At 36.5% G+C, this 22,920-nt stretch overlaps 1 protein-coding gene across 4 annotated transcripts in view; it reads left to right on the top strand.

The window, feature by feature from the left end:
• CAPRIN1 (cell cycle associated protein 1) overlaps nt 1-21,975 on the top strand; it is a 35,486-nt gene extending 13,511 nt beyond the window's left edge. The window contains exons 5-19 of one of the 4 annotated variants that reach the window (XM_080594499.1): nt 1,418-1,656; nt 1,766-1,848; nt 3,783-3,920; nt 5,325-5,377; nt 5,464-5,550; nt 9,751-9,906; nt 10,910-11,018; nt 11,481-11,542; nt 13,207-13,317; nt 13,833-13,982; nt 14,186-14,336; nt 16,277-16,471; nt 17,695-17,795; nt 18,667-18,730; nt 19,790-21,975. In XM_080594499.1, coding sequence (XP_080450625.1) covers nt 1,418-1,656; nt 1,766-1,848; nt 3,783-3,920; nt 5,325-5,377; nt 5,464-5,550; nt 9,751-9,906; nt 10,910-11,018; nt 11,481-11,542; nt 13,207-13,317; nt 13,833-13,982; nt 14,186-14,336; nt 16,277-16,471; nt 17,695-17,795; nt 18,667-18,730; nt 19,790-19,854 — 1,764 coding nt within the window. In that variant the 3' untranslated portion in view covers nt 19,855-21,975. The remainder of the gene's footprint in view (nt 1-1,417; nt 1,657-1,765; nt 1,849-3,782; nt 3,921-5,324; nt 5,378-5,463; nt 5,551-9,750; nt 9,907-10,909; nt 11,019-11,480; nt 11,543-13,206; nt 13,318-13,832; nt 13,983-14,185; nt 14,337-16,276; nt 16,472-17,694; nt 17,796-18,666; nt 18,731-19,789) is intronic. The other 3 variants (XM_080594501.1, XM_080594500.1, XM_080594502.1) reach the window with 3 other exon arrangements.
• Nucleotides 21,976-22,920: the final 945 nt, after the last annotated feature.

Genomic DNA, 22,920 nt, shown 5'->3' with positions numbered 1-22,920 from the left:
AACGTTAGTAGTGAAGAACTTTCTTCATCTGACAAGTCTGTCCTGAAATATTTTCCTGGTCAGCTGACTGCTAAAAGAAATGAGTGAATTCAGGAGTAACAAACTGATATTCAGCTTTAAAGTTTGCTTGCGTTTTTTTTCAGATTGGAGTTAGCTCTTACGCAGTTGAATATCAGATTAAGTTTTTGGCTTAAAAAAAAGAAAGGTAGATGCTTCGAAATGCAAAAGTTACTATCACAGATTACATTTCTTTGGAAAAGAATATTAAAGTATTGTATACTTGCAAAGTGACCAAGCTCAGTTTTGGATGCTAGAATTAAGAATAGAAGAAATATCCTGTGGGTTCAGAACAGCAATGCATTTTGACTGGTACTGTGACAGTGGTTGTAGAAGGTATGATGTAAAGTAGTATCTGGCTGATCATTATCTGTCATGCACTCCCTCCCAGCATCCATCATCATCAAACTGAGAATGTTAGAGAGTATATCCCTTCCTGTTCCCTTTAGTTTCTGTGGACCGCTTGTCCAAGGTTTTGTTTAAATCCTTTTTCTAAACTTGCCGATAACTGCCTCTCCCCAGCATTTCATGGAAAAACATTCCATGAGTTACACACTCCCGTGGGGTGTAAGAAACAAGAGTACTTCTGTTTATCTGTTTTAAGCTGATCTCCTAGTAGTTTCAATGAATGCCTCCTACTGTGATGGGATATGGTGAATAACTACTCTGTTCATGTTATCTGCTGGCCTTAAAGGCCTCTATAAAAGAAAGCAAAATAAAATAATCTGGATTGCCCTTACTTCTCCAAATAGTAAAGCCTGAAACTTGGTCTCTGCTCATAAAGCAGCTGCTCTATTGCATTAATTGAGTTGCCTTTCTCTTGTACCTTTTCTACTTTTTGTATTTCCTCCCTGAGTTATGGAAGCCAGAAGCTGTTAATAGCCATAATGTTCCTTTAAAGGTACATTTGTACATTCTTGCCACTTTCATCTATATCAAAATCATTTTATGTTTATAGAATAATTCATAAAGGAAGCAAATAACAATAAGCTGGGTTTGTTTCATGTAACACCTTAATGTCTGAAGCTTTAGACACTGTAACTGCAGTTGCTCGACTAAACTAGTTATAAGTCACACAGAAATACAGACTTCAGGTAAGAATATGACAAAGACCCAATACAATCCAAGGTTTGTGGCATTGTTTGTAAAGTTTGCCTTAATTTTTGGGCTTTTGATTTTGCTTAAGAGGTATTTCTAGTGCTTCACAGATTATTCTGCTGTAATGTTGGATCGATAAGTGGCAGTTCAATACCAACATCCGTCTTTACTTATCAATAAAAGACATTTCAAGTCTACTTTTTCCCTTGAATTCACTACATTTATGTTGAAACATGCTAAATTCCTTCTTCTTCTTGAATAGATCCAGAAAACAATAAAAAAGACAGCTCGTAGGGAGCAGCTGATGCGAGAAGAAGCTGAGCAGAAGCGTTTAAAGACTGTACTAGAGCTGCAGTTTATTTTGGACAAATTGGGTGACGATGAAGTGCGCAATGACTTGAAGCAAGGATCAAATGGAGTACCGGTGCTGACAGAGGAGGAACTGACAATGTTGGATGAATTTTACAAGTTAGTTTACCCTGAACGAGACATGAGCGTGAGGTAAACTTAAAATAAAGTACTTCCTTTTGTAATTGTCAGTCAGTTAACGATATATTTATACTGTGATAATTTAAACCCTCAGTAAGAAATTCTGTTACTGTTTTTCAAGGTTGAATGAGCAGTATGAGCAAGCATCTGTTCACCTGTGGGACTTACTGGAAGGGAAGGAAAAACCTGTTTGTGGAACAACCTGTAAGTATATTCTCTGTTTAAAGAGAATTAAAGAGGCAGTGCACCGAATTTGTGTTTGAACTAAAATAGCCTGATATAAAAACTTCAGCAGTAAAATATCTTTCCAGCTTTTTAGAGTAGCTACTTTCTCCCGAACATTGCCTGTACTGTAACAATAACTGAAGAGTGAACTTACCATGGAGTGTATCTTTATTTTTTTTTTCACTGATACAGCATTATTCAGTATTTAAGCTTAGTCTGTTCTTGCTGTTTTAGCAGTATTCTGCTGCCATTGATGCTTGGTAGCAATTCTTTGTTTTCTGGAAACGTGTGTGTGGACCAGGAGCTTAGTCAATAATACGACCTAGTATATAAACTGTCCTGGCCTTGTTTAGGGTGATGTTCAGCTCTCTGCTGTCCCCTCCTACAGAAGCATTTTATTTCTGTCCTAGTTCTGTTAATGCTGCAAATGGGGGCACGATCATTCACATTACATTTCTGCAAGAAAACAGTCAAATTTCTGCAGATACGTAGCTTCTAACATTAGACCTTAAGAAAATGGCTCTGATAGACAGTTGTTTGTTTCTTGTATTGTGGGGAATTTCTGAAGTTTTTAGCTGGAAAGAAATATGAAAGTTTTAGGGAAGATTATCCTTTTTTGTAGGTAAAAAGGCTAGCAACTTTTCTTACTTGCTTTTTAAATTTCCATTATTCCTTATTATGTTACAATAATACAGAGCTGTTGAAAGAGTTTGTTCTTTTCGTAGAAAATGAAATAATAGCGTTGCAATTATCTAGCCCACTTTACTGAGGAATGATACACAGAACATTGTAAAATACTGTGTCTTTAATGAGTATAAGACTTTGCTTGTTAGTGGCGGAATACAAAACCTCAAACCATTTATATTGTTAAAATGAAACTTTGTGAAGACATACCAGGTTATTGGTTTTTTGATACTTAAAGTTCTTGCAGAACAAGTGATGTTGGATCGTTATGAGTGCCAGTAGATGTGTAGTGTGTATTTTTTTGGAGAGAGACGAAGGTACGGGGAGTAGTTTTGGGAGAGAGACTATGTATAATCCTTGGAGGCCTAGTCATTTTCTTACCGGATGATGTTGGGCTTGGCATTATATCTGAACCTCAGGATGAGCTTTTAGTCCTGTCATTGGCAATGTTACTACATTTCTGTGCTCTCCTGTGTGTATGTATGGATTCATACAGTGACCATCATCACTTGTGAAACATGCATTGTGAATCTTCTGGTTTGAGTCTATTTTTTGTTGGACTAGACAGATGGTATTGCTGACTTTCCAGTGGGGTTATACTGATTTGTTCTGGATTGAGCTGCCGTTTGTATGAAGCACCGAGTGTAAGCTTGTGCTTGTTTCTCTTAAAAAGCCTCTTCTGAGCTGCTTACCTCAAGGGAAAAATCTTTCTGATGGTGATACCAAATAATTCGTTTGTAGTGATACTTCTTTTTCTAAGAAATTGACTTACAGTAAGGTTTCTTAGTTAGGAAATTGCAAAGAAATCAAGTTGAAACTTTCCAAAGTCAAAATTAAGTGACCAGAGATACAGAAATAATAGAAGTACAGAAGTAATAGAAGTGTAATCAAATACATAAACTCTACACTCACTTCAAAGCGTTTCACAAATTTTCTGAAGAGTATGGTATACTTCTGAGATTGTTCCTGCCCTTCAGATTTTTCTGAACTAAGGTAGAATACTTGTTAAGGTAGATTACTTATTAATTTTAATATGATCTAGTAATGCAGACAGTAGTTCTGTAGCAGTAGTGTCTGTGGACTAGATAGGCACAGCAGCGTCTTCACAGCAAAAGGGCAATAGAATGTACTTGGTATCTTTGGGAAGAAAGGAAAAGGGTTAGTGAAAGGATGAGAATTAGAATTGAGTGCCTGTTAATTTTTAACTTTAAAATTTTCCCTTTTCCCAGATAAAGCCCTAAAGGAGATTGTTGAACGTATTCTTCAAACTAGTTACTTTGATAGCACCCATAACCATCAGAATGGGTTATGTGAGGAAGAAGAGGCAGCACCCACACCTGCAGTAGAAGACACTGTAGCAGAAGCTGGTAAGAGAATGAAGATCCATTGTGACTAGCGTGTTTGTGTTGTACAATCTTGTTTCTTTGGATTCATTAGAATGATTAAATTGAAAATGTAATTTTAAGTGCAAAAAGCACTTCATTTTTTTTGAAATTCTTCATGGATACTAGTGTTTTGAATAGAAATGTAATCACTTGATAATCAGATACACAAACAGCTGGGCAACATATATAGGAACAGTTAGCCATTCATTTGGCCCTGCTCTGAGCCCTGAGGGAAGAAGAGCAGAACCGTGTTTCGGATTTCTGTAAGGGTGACTCATGCCAGCTACTTTTTTGGAAAGACCGTAGATCACTGCAGTCCTTTCTGATGATCACATTGTAAAATTTCTTAGTCATCTATAGGGAAAGGCTTAAAATTCTAACTGTGGAGCACCACCTGAGTGAAGGAACAAAGTCATTCGGTGGGACTTGCTTCTGAACACATCCTTGAGCATTTGTCCAGTGTTCTCATTTGCTGAAGAACCCGAACTAAAATGAAATTATTTGGAAGCAGTGCTAAAATTATGAAATGATTTTCATAATTTTATTATGAATTTCATATTATATTCATATATTCATATTATATATATTATATATAAAAATGAATTTCATAATTTTACTAATAAAATTTCATTTTATTATGAAATTTCATTATGAGTAATGAAAATTATTTCCAACATCTCTCCTCTACTATTTTTTTCCTCTAGAACTTCATGTTATGAACACTTAAAAACAAAATTTTGTTTGTAGCATTAAAATTATCAAAGATCTAAGTTCTGGTTGCCAGAGACGTTTCTGCTTTGCAGTGGTTCTGCCACCAGTTAGTCCTTTTTTAGAAGGCAAGGGCTTTTGAAGCCAAGAGTATGTTTACATACTTACAGTTTCAAACATGAAGGAGATTTTTCTATCCTTTTTTGCCCTTTTGAATATGTTGTGGAGAAAACTTGAAATTTGGGGTAACAATGTAATTCTTTGTAGTAAGAATGCATTTTTTACCTTATTTTCAAAACTTTCAGTATCTTTTTTATTGCTTAATTCTCTGTTAATATTCTGATACTTTTATTTTCTTCATTCTGAGACACAAATTTCTTCATAGCATCAGGTTTGTTTCAGAGCCCAGCAGATACTTAACTGAACAAGGCAGTGATATTGAGACTCTGATTTTAGATCTAATAGAGTCCCATACCCTTTTGTATAGTAGGCTTTTAATGTTAGGTATTAATATGAATCAGGTGTAAATGTGTCTTGATTCTTACACCTAGCTGTACTTCCTGTGAACTAGTAATTTGTAGGACTTCTTTAAAGTAAATTTTTTCGGATAAAGAAAATCTAATCTGTAATGTTTTGTTGCTGTCACACAAATGGTGGGGGTGTTTTTTTTTTTTTCAGAACCTGATCCAGCAGAGGAATTCACTGAACCAACTGAAGTTGAATCGACTGAGGTATTACTCATTGGAAAGACTGTCATTTTATATAGCTGTAATGCCACTTACTTTTACTTTCATACCCTTTCTTATTTTTATTTTAGTATGTAAACAGACAATTCATGGCAGAGACTCAGTTCAGCAGTAGTGAGAAGGAACAGGTAGATGAGTGGACAGTTGAAACGGTTGAGGTAAGATCTTGTGTACTGCAGGTAAAATTGCAATCCCTGTTTCCACTGAATCACAATTCATGATAGGTTTTAGTACTTCACCCTCTCTCCCCCAACATGTATAAAAATACATATATTTAAATAGGCTTGAGATGGCTACTCATTCTTCAATTGTATATTTAGTTCAGGAGTACCTAAAATAAAAACTATGCAGCCTGGCTAAGTTTGTGGAGATCTTGCTTTATTCAGTAGTAGCTTGTGTGGGAAAATGGGACTTAAGTCTTAGACTTAAAAAGACTTGAGATTTGAAGGCTTTTTTATTTTTTTCTAAGAGACCTTTGTTGCAAACGTAGAAGTTAGGTTTACCTGCATAGCTGCTGACAGCATGGCATAGTTGTGTGTTTCCTTGTGCAGTTCCATGGAGAGCAAGCTGAATTTTAATACCTGTTCCAGATTGCATATACACATAATACAGCATTAAAATATGCTTATATATATATCTCTGCTTTCAAGAAATACAGTACTTGACATGTTTAACTCGTTGCTACCTTGCAGTTGAGTGATTGTTACTCGTGATGTTTGTGGTACATTGCTACTGGGATCTATTCCCAGTTAAATAATTCAGACACAGCTATGTGTTCAAGTCAATCATTCTGTTATACTAGAATTTGTGTTCTTTGTGCACTGGAAAGGAAAAGTTGCATGGAGTCATTCAAATCGTTGGTATATTGGACTTCGGTTTGTGTCTATTAGAGCCAGTTGTAAGCAACATCTTTCAAAAGCTGGAGATTTAGTTTTTGGTTCACCGTAGCTTTTTGCAAAAGCAAATTCCAGATGATCACTTTTTTAGACGCCTTTCTTTGCTTTCTTCAGGCTTTTAAAGTGTTGGAGTGGAATGAGAATTCATCATCTCTTTAAGTGGTGTAAAAAAGGGGCCATTTTGACATGAGTATCTGTTCTGCCTGGTTTTAGTTTGTTTGGCTGAAATTCATATATTAGGGTGTTGGAGACCACTAAGAGATTTAATAATGTTTAGGACGGGTGTGAGGCTTCTCTTGCTAACTAGACACCAAGATTGCCACATATGTGAAAGATTTTAGTAGTACTTTCTCACAGTATTCCATTCCCTCACATAAACATGCTGTAAGGTATCGTTGCTATTGAATGTGTTTCAAGAAACCTCTTGAAAAATAAAGAAACACTCCAAATAGCACACATAAGAGGGATGCATATTTGAGGTATTTGTACTAGACACAACAGTTTAATGTTGAGGCTTGCTTGGCTTCAGTCTCCCTACGCAAATTATGTCTGTGTTTATACCAAGTGTCCAGAGTAGCTCAGAGGTTCAGTTCTCTGTAGTTCCTAAGGTAAGTAGTATGGATGAAGACGTGAGAGTATAGAAAGCGTTCTTATGATTGAAGCCTGGTGTGCTTCCCTCTGCTCTTCAGGCGTAAGACTATGTATTGTACAGGTGAAAACTCTGCCTCATGGGAATGATAATACGCAGTAATCATATTAGTATGGTAAAATCATTGTTTGTAGTTTTGTATGAGACTGCTTTCAGAAACTCATAATTTTCAATGCCTTTTTAGTCAGCTAAATCTGTGTTACATCAGTTTTGTTTCTGTAGAACAATACAAAGCAGTAAGAATTAGATATTTAGCTCACCTTTTTGTCCTAATTTCTTGGACTATGTTTAAATGAGAAATTTAGAAGAATCTGAAGTTGAAGACTACTTCATAATTAAGAACTTTATTTTCCCACATTTAACTGAAAAAGGGGTAATTGAGAATAACTGCCTTTGAAATGACTCTTACTGTACTTGCTGGTGTCAAAATCCCACTCCTCATGGGGAGAAAATGAACTGTCCTTAGGAAAGATCATTGTATCTACTGTATAAGTTTTTCTGTGCATCAGCTTACAGTAGTTGTGGTGAAGAGGAAGAAGGCTATCACAAACTCAGTTTTTTCAGTAACTTTCAAATAGACATGATACGTTCAAGTTCTCTGTGGTGTGTTTATAGTTTGAGAAGTGACAGTATCTGGCATGACACGAGCCTTCCATAAGTTTTAAACTAAAGAATTTGCTTGTGAATTCTCGAAGTGTGCTTCTTTTTGAATTATATGGTGTTTTAATTTTGGTGAAGGTGTCCTTTAATGGTAATAGTGTTTTTTCTTTTTTCCCTTCTCCCTTTGTACCAAGTACCTGAATCTGTGTCTGCTTATATATAAAGTTCTTTGAGGTTTAGATTATAGAACGTTGGATGGATGTGTGTGTATTTTGTGTAAAACTGGAAACTGTCCTATGATTGCTAAGAGCAGGTGTTCATTCTGGTTGATTCTGTGGTCTCAGAAAAGTTTGTTCTTCTGTCTCCTTCTGTTGTTGGTTGCCCACTGGCCTTCCTGGTTAGCTCTGCCTAGTGAGCAGCTGGGCATACAGTTAGAGTCAACTACTGCACTGCAGAGGGAGGTTCAGCTCTCTTAAAAGTTTCTTCTTGGTGCTGCCCCACTAGGATGAAGGGAGATATGTGGTAGTGTAATAATTTGCTGGGTGCTTTTCAAATAATGATGCTTATTTTTAAATAGTCTCTGTACCTTTCTCACGCAGCAGGCTGTGTTAGAAAGCAGTTAACTTCAGAGCTACCAGAGCTGTTGTGCTTGTTAACAGCCTTAGGGCATGCTTCCATGGGAATTCTCAAGAGCTTCACTTTGTAAGGCTAATAGTAGAGATTTGGATATGAAGGGAGTCTTGAAGATGAATATAGGTTGTGGTTGGCTTTTACTTTTGTTCAGAGATTTTTCTTCATTTTTATCACAGATGGCTAGGGATTTGGTAAAGGAAAGAGCTACTGGAGTTTGTCAGCCACTTACCCATGTAAAATGTTGCATATGAGCAGTGTGTATATGATCAAGGAGTAGGCGTGTTGAAAGATGCTTGTTTCTTTGAGAAGATGAAAAGTAAATACAGGCTTTGAGGGTGGATTGAGAGAGTTTAAATTTAAAGTCTAGATCTGTGATTATAGAATTGGACTAAAGTAAAGGTTTCATCATTTTGTCATGACTGCTGTACAAAATTTGTCTTCTGCACTTCTATTAAACCAGATGTTTTACATAAATTTAATTATTTCAGACTTAGATGCATGTATGCAAACTTATATCCTGTTCCACTGTAAGTTTAAGCCTTGCTTGCTTGTCTGGAGGATGATTACTAATTAAACTCTTGGGATCATGGGATTAGAAAAACAATGGGCAATTTTTTTGACAGTTATCTTCTTAAAGGACAGTTGTTGATGTAAATGCAAATTGGAAATGGCATTTCCGTGTTAGGGGAGTTACCCGAAAAGCAAAATCGGTTCAAATTGCAGAAATGCTACTTCTTGTGCACCTCAGCCATCCTTGTAACTATCAGCTTTTGAACTACTTGATGATGGCTGTGCTTAGATTTAGATACTCATGTTCAGCTTCCCTGGTTGCTTTGTTACCTTCAGTAAGGTGTTATTTGAAAGCATCTGTTTGTCTTCCTGTTGTTTGCACATGACGTACTGGAATATGTCTAGTAAATCCTGTCTGCTGTGCTATGTCTGATGAAGCTCTTACCATCTTTCAGTCTCAGCTTTCTTGCCTGCTATGAGTTGTACTACTTCTAGGCTTGTCTTGCAGTCTTTCCACCAGACAATGCTACCTGCTGTTCTCAGACCATAAATTAGTTTAGCTAGAATAACGCTTGCGAAAGACATGGCCATGAAAACTTAAAATTCTGTAGTCTTAAGAAAGACCCGCAAGTTCAAACTCTGTTTATATTCACACAAAATAAAGGTAGAAGAAAAGAATTGTTTTCCATGTGTAAGTATTTCCAAAACTCGCTTTTCCCTGACTTTATTTGAATTGCTAGATGTTGATAAATACAAGATAAGCACTGGATTTGCGACAATTTAAAAAGAACAAACAACAAAAAAGTAACATGGAACAAATTTTTTGTTAGCGCTATTTAAAACGGGAAATAGAGCAGATGGAAAGCAAATAAAATGCAGTCTAAGCTTTCTAATCCTGTGAATTGCTTAGATCATGTCTGTAGGAGGATATAGTACTTTTCTTCAAGAACACTAGTAATTATGTCCATAATGAATGCAGTGGTTCTTGTAATTTATGGCTATTGTCTCACTTTTTTCTGTGCATTGTTATCTTAAGCTGAAATTTCAGTTAGATGCTTGTTTCTTACTAGGTTGTAAATTCACTGCAGCAACAGACACAAGCTACATCTCCTCCAGTTCCTGAACCTCACACGCTCACTACTGTGGCTCAAGCAGATCCTCTTGTTAGAAGACAGAGAGTACAGGACCTCATGGCGCAGATGCAGGGCCCATATAACTTCATGCAGGTATGATGAACCCACTGCAGTACTGTGAAACTAGAGCCAAAAAAAACCAGAGCACTTGCTGGCTTTTCATCATTTAAAGAGCCTGCTGTTGTTTATTTGAAGAATATGATGGTCTTGCAAACCTTATAGTGCTGTATGACAATATTTCATCCAAAGCCAGCAAACGTGTATTGCCATGGAAGTACAATTAAAGTGCTATTAAGCTTTTCAGTCGTGTTTGTACTAAATCTGCAGAGGATGTGGAAAGTTGTGGACCACTGAATTAAGTAATATATGGTGCCTAAGAATATATATATATATTTTATATATATATATATATATATATATAATATATATTATATATATAATAAATATATTTTTATATATATATAATATATATATATAGCCTTGCTATAAAATACCCTTTTTTCAAGCTCATTTTAAATTGTGTTATGAAAAAAATCTGCAACACCCAAAGGGCATTATTTTTGGGTGGCTTCTTAAAAGTTTCTGAAGCAAAAAGGTTTTCTGAAATTTCTAGTGTCTTTTAACCTCTAAAATTGGAACATCTAGAAATGCATTGGGAAGTACGTAAATGCATCAGGAAGACGTTTTTCTTAGTCCCTAAATAAAAACTAAACTTGATAATAAATGAAGCATATACTTGAACTTGTGGTTTTGGTGTGTTTTCTATTTGATTTTTCTGTGTTTTTTTTTTCCTACAAAGGAAAATGCTACTTTAGGGTAAAGAATAAAGAACCACATCACTTCCTATTCTACTTGGCTATTAAAATTTGTCTTCATTTATATCAAATAAGCTCTAACTTATGTACTTGGACTGAATTTTCATTGTTATAAATATCTTTTGGAATTCTTAGTATCTTAATTGATATAAATTATATGGTAAAACTAGCTATTGGTTAACTATGGACTGGGCTTCTTTTATTTGTACACCTGAACACTTTATATTTTAAAAATCCAATAAACTAAATTTGATTATTCTATTATCTTTATTTTTTCCCAGGACTCTATGCTGGAGTTTGAGAACCAAACACTTGACCCTGCCATTGTATCTGCACAGCCCATGAATCCAGCACAGAACTTGGACATGCCCCAAATGGTTTGCCCTCCAGGTTTGTAATGGTAAATCCTAAGCATAAATACTGGGGAAGCCTGCAAGTCATCTGTTAGAAATGCTTCAATTACTGCTACATAGTGAAGGGATCATCGCAACTAATATTACAGTGCTGTTTAGGTGTGGTTTTCTACGAAATTGGATTGTACTTCTGAGGCATACTATTTATAGACTTCTGATCCTCCTATTTGTTTCGAGTTGGAACATTTAAAATGTTTTTAAATAGGCGAAATAGATTTTTGCTTAGTCTTTTGGAAATACCTGGAGTATTTTAGGCAACGGAAAAAAGCATTTGTGTGGAAAACAAATGGGTATTTTGACTATAGTTTTTCCGTGCTAGAGGGATAATCATCTATAATGATGATGTCTCAAATAACTAAATTAGATAAGATTGCAATGCTATTCTATAAAAAGCTTTGATTGTACTATATATATAATAAGTGAAATTATTTTATTTCAGTTCATACTGAATCAAGACTTGCCCAGCCTAACCAAGTCCCTGTGCAACCAGAAGCTACGCAGGTAAATTTTTAGTAAATTTAAAATTGATTTTAGTCTTAATTAGTGTTATAACAGGATATAATTCCAAACTACAGCAGAAACTCAAAGGTGAAGTGCAAAGGTTTTATTTTAAGATCTAGTGGAAGAACTGTTTGGAAAGCTGCTTTGTGTAGTCCCACTCTAAATATACGTAGTTGAAGGTTTCTTTGCTTTCTGTTCATGACAGATTAATAATTTGACATGTCAGTCTTTGCCTAGTAGCTTTCTCTTCCACGTTAGCTATATGGAGTAGCATTTTTAATTTAGATAGAAGGAAGTTACTATTTATTCATTTATTTGCAGCAGAAATGCAAAAATTAGAATCACTTGGTTAACGGGCAGTCTATATCTGTTTAAGTGATCAAAAAAGATTTTACAGATTAATCACATAGTTCTTGTTATTTTTGACTTCCTCTGTTAAGAATTAGTCCCAGTTGCTTGCTTGGAGTATTTTATACTGGAGTTGTAGAGCTGCCAGAATGAGTTTGAATGCTGTTTTCAGTTGAGCTTTCCTGCAATTCTTTTTTAAAGTAGGATTAATTAAACTTGATTGGGTAATGTATGTGATGTATTTTGCCTTTCATTAAGATGTGCAGTTCCTTACTGAGTTGCCTGGTGATTACAGAAATTCCTGACGTTATATCAAGCATGTATGGCATCTCTGAAATATTCTGCTGATCTCAAGTAATGAATCTGATCCCTGTAGGTGTGTGAAAACCAAAAGAAACAGATGTGTATCTTAAGAGTAATGACAGTATAAATGGCTGCCTTTATCTTTTCCGGATTAGCTCTGCAGCTTTCAAGTCACTTGTTTGTTTAAAACAGGAATATGTTTTGTTCTTTTTTCTTGAGAGTTTCCTCTGTATGAAAATGCTGAAATGCTAGTACTTGTGCAGTTTTGTTGGTTTGTAGATGTAGAATAACTTTTTTTCATCAGTTCTCTCTGCACTAGCTTTTTTGTTGTTGCTAAGTGTTCTGTAACTTATCCCCATGGATTTTTTTTTCCGATTTTCCTTGCTTCAACAAGTGCTGCCAATGATTCTCTCAGGTGTCTTGCAAGCGGTAGCGAAATTCAGTTCTTTCCTATTTAATGTTCAACAAGATGTTCTGAACACACTAGTCACTCAGTATCAATCAGTTGCCTCCTGAAGTCCTCAGTAGCCTTAAATGCAGAGTTCCCTGCTTTGTTAGAGGTTTCACTGGCCCTATGTAGGGGACCATAGGCTGTAAAAAGAGCAAATTCAGTCCATTGGATAACCTGTGCCTTTTCCATTTCTGTATGAGTTTGGCATTCTCTCATATAAACTTTCTTATTTTTCTCTCCTCTTATTTCCCAGGTTTATTGTAATGGTAGTTGTGGTTGCGTGAGGAAATTATTCAATTAAAGCAAATATCTAGCTGATTAAGAAATATTCACAGAATCTAATTTGGCAGGGGATTGGTGGCATGGCATGTCAGAATATGTCAAGATGAGGTAGCTAAACCTCTGCTCATTACAAAGTACTTCATTTTTAATGGTTGTGAAGTTGTGCTGGAATAATTATTTTACTAGAGAAAACCATTCATTCCAGAGTTCTGTGATACTTTTTATAAAACTCTGTGTGAGAATCAGCTGACTTGGGGACATTTGGGGTTTATTTTGTCAGGTTCCCTTGGTTTCTTCAACAAGTGAGGGATATACAGCTTCCCAACCCATGTATCAGCCTTCTCATACAACAGAGCAACGGCCACAGAAAGAATCAATTGACCAGATTCAGGCAAGTCAGATTTCACAGAGGTGGGAAGGACTATGCTTGCAGGTGTGATCAAATGTTCATCTGTGGTTCTTTGAAAATAAAGCTTTGTGATTTTCAGTTTTCTATTGATAGGGCTGTTTCAGTTCAATGTAAGTTCAAAATTTTGAGCCTGTCTGTGACCAGAAAGTCCTTTATAGGTTTGTTAAGTTACTAGATTGTCTGTTTAGTTAGAAGTAACATGCCAACGTTAGCATATGAGCATCCATGTTATTAGTTTAGTTTTCACATTGGCTACTAGTTAGTCCAGAAACTTGTTCATTTTGCCCCCTTTGTTTTTTTATAGTTGTGTTTCAAGTTAATGAGGAAGAAGTCTGTTACGTTTTCCCTCTCCCATTATGCCGTTGTGAAAGAAGCTGTTCAGCTGAAGTAGAAAATGTTCGTTTGCTGGAGTGAATCCAATGCCTTTTCACTTTTTTTTTAGTGAAGTTTTCACTACTATTCAAAAACTGCTAAAATGTCATTTGTCTATTTATTAGGCTTCAATGTCACTGAACGCAGACCAGACCCCGTCGTCGTCATCACTTCCCACTGCATCCCAGCCCCAGGTTTTCCAGGCTGGATCTAGCAAACCTTTGCATAGCAGCGGAATCAATGTTAACGCAGCTCCATTCCAATCCATGCAAACAGTAAGTAGCAAATAATTTTTGAATGACTTTATTTTGGTAGTCATTCCTTTTGTTGTTGTTACAACATTGGAATCAGTTATGTAATTGCAAAAATGGTCTTTGGTTATTCACATTTCTTAGTCTTGCGTATTTCTTTACATGATCCAATGAGGGGTTATAAAAAAAATGGATTGGACCAGAGAGCTATCTTTCTAATATTATAGGTATTCAACATGAATGCACCTGTTCCTCCTGTTAATGAGCCAGAAACCCTTAAGCAACAAAATCAGTACCAGGCCAGTTACAACCAGAGTTTCTCCAATCAGCCACACCAAGTAGAACAATCAGATCTTCAGCAAGAACAACTCCAGACAGGTAAACTTATTTTAGAGAAAATTAAAATGCTGAGAGTTTCAGTAGATCAGATAATCAAGGCTGTGAAGTCCTTAGAGATACAGCAAAGCGTGCCACATGTTCTCAGATGTACCTGGTCTTGCAAAGCTGCCCTCCACCGGGCAATGTCTGATTTTTTGTTACTTCATTTTGCAACCCAGTATTCTGTCTTGGTTTGAGTATCCAGCAGGGGTTGAAATTCAGTATTTCTCTCTAACTGTCAAAATAATTTTGCCACTTGGTTAAGTTATAAATGGATTTATAAATCACAAACAGGATTAATGATTATTCTAAAGGTGAAAGCAGTATAGCAGAGACCTTGCTCTGCTGATATTAAAGTTAAATGTGCCCAAAAAAAGTTGATTGTACTAATTCAGATGACAAATTTTAAAAAAGAAATGGTAAGATAAAATTGTGAGCAAATATGGACTGGTTCTCAGATGGTGAAAAGTTCACAAAGGTCTAGAACCTTTTGCTAAAAAGGTTAGACACAGTTGGAATATAGCAGGCAAAATGGTTTCCAAGTTAGCAACTTAAGAAAAACAACTGTAATACGAAGTCTGTGTACAAAACTATTCTCCCCGCCTTCCTCTTGCTTTCCACTCAGATAAAATGTGTAGATGCAGAGAGGGATTACAAGTGAAGGACATTGGAAAGAGATGACAGTGGTGAATGCTAACAGCTACTGGAGGTGTGGAGTAAAGGAAAAATGTGATCCTTATTCTCTACAACTGATTATGCTTGTGAATTTTGTCTTCCTTGCAAGCTGGGATAGGGAGGTGGATAGATGAGAAGAAGGAGAACCAGATTTCCATTGTTGCCTTGCACTTTGTATGGCTCAAAAAAAAAAAAAGAGGAGTCTGGGGAATGGTATTGAAAGTGGGCCATGCAGTATTAAGTGCTTGACATTCTGTAACATTTAAGTAAGTGTAACTGTCGATACGAAGGAAATACAGTGCCCTTTGAACAAAACCCTGCCCATTGTAAAACCTCTAAAAAGGATGACCACCACTTCATGCATTCCTCAAGAACAGAAAGGAAGTTGGGAGATAAGGGAAGTTCATAGCACCCTGTGGCTGAGTGAGGTTGACTACAGTCATGCTCCCTGTTGAATGATCAAGTCTTCTTTTCGTGTATAGCAAATGGGAGAGAGGGGCGTATCACTTAAAATTGAGATCTTGCTTTAATATTTGTTGTCAAGCTGAACTTTTGCAGCTGCTTCACTCTTACATACAGAATTCCACTTCCTGGGTTGTATTCCCAATCCATTTCTGATGATTGCTGTGATACAAAGATGTGACAAACATTACTCCCAAGAAGCAGACAGTCTTAAGCTATCTATCCTGCTTTTGCCTTGTGATTTATTTATCACGTAGAAGGAAATAGTCCCCCCAGCCTATACAGCCAAAGCGGCCTCTGTGTTAAAATGTTCCCACAAGGTTCCACAGGTGTTCCATCACCTGTAGTCAGGACAGCTATGCCTAACAGAATTTATTCAGAGTGTTTGCAAGTATTTGTTAGTGGCCCTCTGCCCAGTTCAGAGGGGAGGAAGTTAGAGATGTGGGTTACCTTACTCACATTGGTTTTTAGAGTGTATGTGTGTGGCTGATTTTTTTTAAAGGGTTTGAAATAGCACAGGAAAACTTTACCTGCATTAGGAATACTTTTTTCTGAGCTTACTCTAGAGACTGTTTGACTTAAATCAGCTGTCTTCCATTTCTGGGTTATCTTAATATTGTGGGACGTCTGACTAGTAAGCTTGATGCTTAATTCTGCAGATTATTTTTCTTCAAATGGGTAAGCATTTATTGATGTGTACAACGGTACTTCAAAGTTTTGAATGTTGAGTTAGAAGAGGGTATGTGTGGGAACATAAATACTCAGCCTTTATACTCTACTTTTTCCCCACTTCAAATATATAGTGGTTGGCACTTACCATGGCTCCCCGGACCAGACCCATCAAGTGGCAGGTAACCACCAGCAACCTCCCCAGCAGAATACTGGATTTCCACGGAACAGCCAGCCTTATTATAACAGTCGGGGAGTGTCTCGTGGTGGATCACGTGGGACTCGCGGCTTGATGAATGGTTACAGGGGACCGGCAAATGGATTTAGAGGTAAACAGTTTAATTAAAGTCTCTCATCTGACTTTTACCTGTTTCTTTCTGGAAACACTGCGTCAAGAAACCATGTGTTATAAAAATGATGGTAGGTCAGTTTGTTTTAAGTATAGTATCTGTGTAAGCTATTTAAACTTGTAAAAATTCAATTAGTTTTGGCTTACTCAAGCAGCTCAAATTTTAGATGCTTGGTTAGACTTCCTACTAAGATGTAAATAAAGAAGCCTTTTCCCTGTTCTGTACTGAAGGCATAATGTGTGTATCTTAAGTTCTGTTGCAAGTATAAACAAACATGGAAATATCCAACAGAATGTTTCACAACTATCACGTGATGAATTCAGATGCCAGTTGGTATTTCAAAAATGTTTTTTTATTTCTAGTTATGGTAGAAGCAGTATACTTTAGAGTTCCATCTTGCGTCATATTGAAAACGGGCTTGATAATACAGAAATACAAGAACAAAAAACCCCGAAGTCATTATTTTGAAGGAATTAATAGGAGTGGAGGAATGATAGTGGAGTTCTGGATAAATAAGAACACTTTAATTGGAGATTATTTAATGGGGCTTTTTTGTTGCAGAGATGGCTGGGATGTGTATGTTAGAATGAGGAAGACATTGTTTCCTTGTTTGGTTTTCTGGGATTAGACTTGTGAATACAGCACTGACGGCTGGTTTTTCTTGCTGTGGTCTTGTCCTCTCATGTGGTTGGAGAGTAGAGAAGAAACCTGTATAACACAAAGGCAATTGATTGTAGTTGAGAGAAAGTGTTCACCATTTGTCTGCTTCAAATTGGTCTGGAATTCTGAGTTTTGTATTTGGGACTGAAGCCATCCTTGGCCATACTTCCTGGCTTTCAGGAGAGCCTTCACTCAGGAGGAGCTCCAGTTGGTTGTTGTGGTCTTGCAGGTCACAGCTGTTACATTTCGATCACAGTATTATGTTTAGCCGTGGGTTGAATGTTATGTAAATGAACCCTCAAATTACTAGAGAAACACCCTGAATGGTTATCTCCTCCCCGTTCTTACTACATCTTTGTTCTTGTTTCTTGTAATAGTATTAGCACTGATGCTGCAAACAGTTGCTTGAATTGCAGATTAAACAATGCATGTTTGCTTTTTTTCTCTTAGAATTAAGTAGAAAGCTCTTAAGTTTTTCTTTGTGGTAGCATAATATAATAGGTTATCATTTCTAAGTGACGGATGTGTATCCTTTTCCATAGGAGGATACGATGGCTACCGTCCTTCATTTTCCAACACTCCAAACAGCGGTTACACGCAGCCCCAATTCAATGCTCCTCGAGATTACTCAAACTACCAGCGGGTAAGCTACCAGTATGTCATGTCAGTCTAGAAGTAGAAGAAAAATGTATGCATCAATAAAAGCACTAATACAAGTCAATAAGTGAAAACATTTTCCTGTGACTTTTTTATTTCTAATGAAGACAAAAGTTTTAGATACTGAACAGATATTTAGAAATAGCTGAATTTGAAATGGCTAGTTATAACTGGGAAGTTGAGTGATTCCTGAAGTAGCTATAGCAAAGTTGAGTGAATTATGAAGAGCTCTCTTAAATACAGTTATCACAGCTTTGTGAGAAAGAATGATACTTAAAGAAGAACTTAAATCCACTGAAATCAACTTCTCAAACTTGAAAGGGACTGTCTGTCTTCTGCAACACTGATATGTTACTCTGAAATGGATATAAAATTCCATTGTTCTGTAGGAAGTATGCTCTGTCTGTTCGAAGCTTAGTCTGACTGGAAAATGTCTGTCTCTGCATATCCCCAAACAAATATTCACCAACAAATTTTGATCCAACCATTAGAATGTCAGTTCATTTTTTGATTGGTCCTTTAGGAAACCCATCTGTTTGACCTGTGTGTAGTTGCAAAAAATCAAACACTAAATAGTTCTGTTCACATTTATTACTTATATTGAAAAAATATCCTGTAACTGGAGAGAGGATTTGTCATTGTACATTTTTATTACAGTTGCTAGATACTAGAAGGAGTAAGAATTTATTTTTCTCACATGAATTAAAGCTAGTAAAATGCTGTATGTTAAAGTCACAGGTGTTTCATCAGTGCAGATTGTTTTAAAAGCTCTTTATTTCACTGATAACTAATAACATCCTGAAACATAATGAAATAATTGTTTCATGTTATCATATTTTTCCATTTTTATACTTCAGGATGGATATCAACAGAATTTCAAACGTGGCTCTGGACAAAGTGGACCTCGGGGAGCTCCTCGAGGTAATTCCTGAGTAGCGTATACTTGATTTGGGCTAAATGGAAGTTTTTGGTCCAAATTCTGAACTTCTGTATTTAAAAAGCAACCTCAGTCCTTATTCAGCAGATCACAATTGAAGGATAAGCTTGTTTTCCTCTGACCTCATAGTTGACCCTGCTTTGGAACAGGGGCTTGTACTTGGAGAGGACATCCTGAGGTCCTTTCTCACTTGAGTTTTACTATTTAGGGGTATGGAAATGTGTTGTCCTGTAGCTTCTTATTAGTGTTTGCCACGTGTACATCTGAGAAAACAAACCATTTATCGTAAGGCTGTAATTGAACTGATACATGCTATTTTTCAACGCTGTTTTCCACATTTTTTTCAGTAGATATTGGGTGATAAGAATGTCTTTTGTCTCATGCAGACATTTTTATGATAATTCAGGTTGAATTTTGAAGATTTCTGTTCTTGACTCCCTTGGTGCAGAGGGCCACATAGCGTGGAACTGTGGCCTGGAGTTAAACATTAGTATCAGGCTGTAGTGAAGCTGAGAACATACTACAGAAAGCACAGCTATAAATGAATAAAAGTGGTGAGGTTCCTTGTCAGAGATGTGCAGGCAAACATGAGAGGAGTTCACCAAGTGACAAACAGTTCTCATATACTGAGAGTGCAAGCTACAAACAAATCCTTTCTTAATGAGGGATGAAATGAATGGAAGTAAAAATGTGATTAGTTAGCTTGCAGTATTTATATTCAAACTCTAAAAAAACAACTGCTGCCTTACATTACGGCAACGTTTCTTGTTTTAGTTATCATATCTTCATGCCGTATTTTTTTTCATTTTTCTTGAAGTTAGTACATTTTTGTGGTTCTGGGAAAAAAGTTATTGGGATAAAGTTGCAAACTACAAAGACAGGTTACATAATGTTGAATTTTGATTTAAAGGAGCTTCTAGAACCATGTATAGCCTAGATACAAACCAGGGAATTCTTACCCAGTTTATACCAGAGCTTTTAGAATTTTTTTTTAACAACCTGACTTCATGCATAATTCAAGTGCTTTTTTATATTTTTTCTAGGTCGTGGAGGGCCCCCAAGACCAAACAGAGGGATGCCTCAAATGAATGCTCAGCAAGTGAATTAAACAAATTCACAGGATTACATGAAACGCCAAAACCACACTGGCCAGTGTACTATACATGTTACCAGAAGAGTTATTATCTATTTGTTCTCCCTTACAGGAAGTTTGTTGTAAAGGGACTATTTTCATTACCCATAATGACAGGACTACAGTTGCCAGCTTTATATTACCTGGATATGGAAAGAAATGAAACAACGTTTACTCTGCATGTTCTGTCCTAAGCATCATCTTGAGCCTTGCACATGAGATTCAGATTCCTCACCCTTGCTAAGAGTAAAGCAAAAAAGGCAATTTTCAGGGTGATCCAGTCTCCATGGTTAACTGAAGTGGCAGGAAAAAGCAAAGACTCACTTCTGACATTAAAATGATGCAACAAATTTTGGATATAATCTGCAAATTCATAAAGATTTACTGTGGTGGCAGTTAACAAAATCTAATGTTCCCATGAAAGGATTGAAAAAGTGAAGTGTGGCTTGATAGAGCAACTGCATTTCAGCTTTTTCGTATTAAATTGAAGCACTGAACAGTTCAAGATGTGTAGTGATGCATATTTCCCTAAGTAGGCTTACAGCCAGTTTTTGACAAAGAAGAAGCACCCTTAGCTACAGCACTCCTCATCACCAGGGCCCTATTTACTGTGGCTAAGGATTTAAGATCGCTTGCATAACTGCTAATGTAATTGTGTAATTTTTTAAAAAAAGGAAAAAAGCTTTGATTTGGCACTTCAACAAAATTTTGCAACAAATGTGAGATATAACCTGGATGGCCACTGTATATTTGATGTGAAGTATTTAGATATCTCTTTGAAACACATTTAAGTTTCTTTGATAGCAATGACTTTTGTAAGGATTGGTACTCTCTATCATTCCTTATAACTTGCACATTGTCTGTCACTAATACTTGACCTTGCTGTATTATCACCTAAATAACTGATGCCGGTACTGATGGAAATCTCTAATGGATAATCATAACACTTTTGGTCACATGTCCTTTTTGTCTTTCCTGCAGCCTTGAAGGTTTTAAGAAATCTCAAATGCCCGCTGCTGCTGCCCTTTTAATTGCTATCTTTTGAAAAGCACCAGTATGTGTTTGAATTGATTTCCCCTTTTAAGGGAAATGACAGCCAGCAGTTACAGTTCTAATGGTATAAGCAAGACAAATAAAACATGTTTATAAAAATTGTATCCTGGAACACTGGTTTTCAGCGACTGAAACAAATTTAATGTAATGGGTTGACATTTCATAAGGTTTTTTCATTGAAAATTTTCTTTTTCCTGAATAGATGTAAACCCTCCTCCTGTTTTTCTGATTTTATTCGAATATCTCTTGTGACTTCTTCTGGCAAACTTTTCTTTTTATGGAGACTTTCCTTTTCATCAAGGCAGCAATGTATAGAAGAAATGGCATAAGACTAGGAGCTGGAAATTACCAAGTCTTATTCAAGTTTTACTGCATACTTGTGGTATAATCTTTGGAAAATCACTTGTGCCTAACTTTTGTGCACATGCACTCTCTCTGCAGTGGGGAGAATATATTGATAGCTGCCTCCATAGAGGTGTTGGTAGTTCTGTTGCACTTATAGCACATGCAAGAAGAAAAGTGCTATAGTGCTCATCAAATAATTTGTGTGTGTGGAAAGGTGAAATTAAGGAACAGCTACCTGTTGTATAACTCTTATATACAAAACTGAAGGTTGTTTTCGCTCAGAGGTTCACTCAGAGGGCCATTTCTACTTTGTATCATAACTGAACTTTCTGAACTTGTAGTCAGATTTTTTGACTTCATTGTGAAATAATCTGAAACTCCATATAAATAGGTGGTAACATCACTTTTCCATGTTGCGTGTGAAGAGCACAAATGAGAAATGTTTTTACTGAGAGAAGCGAAAAGTTTTTGAAGACAATACTACACAGCAAACATCTTGAAACAATGCTGATGGTTAGAAGCGCAGCAGTTTTAGTCAAGGCCTAGAAACATTCCATACCAGTATAACTATAAAACCTGCAGTCCGGTAAGAAATTGCTGTTCTGTGTCTTTTTTTAGGAAGCTATTACTGAAATAATAGTCCCAACTGTTTTTTTAACTGGAAAAAAATAAAAGATGAACCTTTTAATGCTGAACTGACATAGGAAAATAGTGAATTCTTTTTTTTTCTTTTGTGCATCAGCTTACTTTTAAATGGTTGGTAGAATACAAGCTATTCAGCCTTTTCTATTGCACACCAAATGCGAATTCAAAAGCTAATTGTAGTTTGATAGTAAACTTGCAGCATACTGAATTAAAGACCACTGAATGGATCAGAACATTCCACTTAAGTTTTTTTTTAAGCATAATTTAAATTTATTAATAAAATGTGGGTATCTGAGAGGCCTCTTATTTGAGGTACACAACCTTGTAAGCTTTTCCATGTATGATAATGGTCTTTAGAATAGCTGCTCTGCTGTATGCTGATAGATGGGGATGTGTTTTAGTAATAACTACAAAACAAGTACTTAATACGTGTTTAATCTGGGAATTTGCACTGACTCCTTTAATCTCAATTCATGCAGCTAATAAACAGTATACTGAAAAATTGCCTTGAGTCACAGTATGGCGCACAGATCCACTAACTGGTTTTCTGGCCTGCTCAGGGGGTTCTGTTTGTCAGCCTAATGGTTGATTGTAAGGGTCCAGGTTGTTTCCTTCTCCGCTTGATCCACTGCAGTGCAAGTGTGGTGCTATGCATTTTAAAGAACTATATTGAGAGAACTAAGAGAGCTTTTAGGTGTCTTCACTACCTAACTTAGTTCAAGATCTGAGTCACGTTCAGATCACAAGCACTCCTAGATAACTTTCATTTGAAAAAGATCATCTTTAGAACAATGACCATTATAAAAAGTGATGATACTGAGGTTTAAAGGGGGGGCAGTTCTGGCTCAGTTGTGTTGCAGAGGCCTTTCTGGATGCCGGGGGGGAAAGGCATTTATTTTAGTGAGCGGCTGCCTTAGACTTAGCTGGCCTTGATGCCCGTGGTTGAAAAGAGTTGAATGAGTGTAGTACACTCCTTCTGAGCCAATCTATAAACACATC

The sequence above is a fragment of the Anser brachyrhynchus genome, assembly GCF_964034855.1.
Source record: "Anser brachyrhynchus genome assembly, chromosome: 5".
Lineage (NCBI taxonomy): Eukaryota > Metazoa > Chordata > Aves > Anseriformes > Anatidae > Anser > Anser brachyrhynchus.
This window is presented reverse-complemented; position numbering and strand designations above follow the sequence as displayed.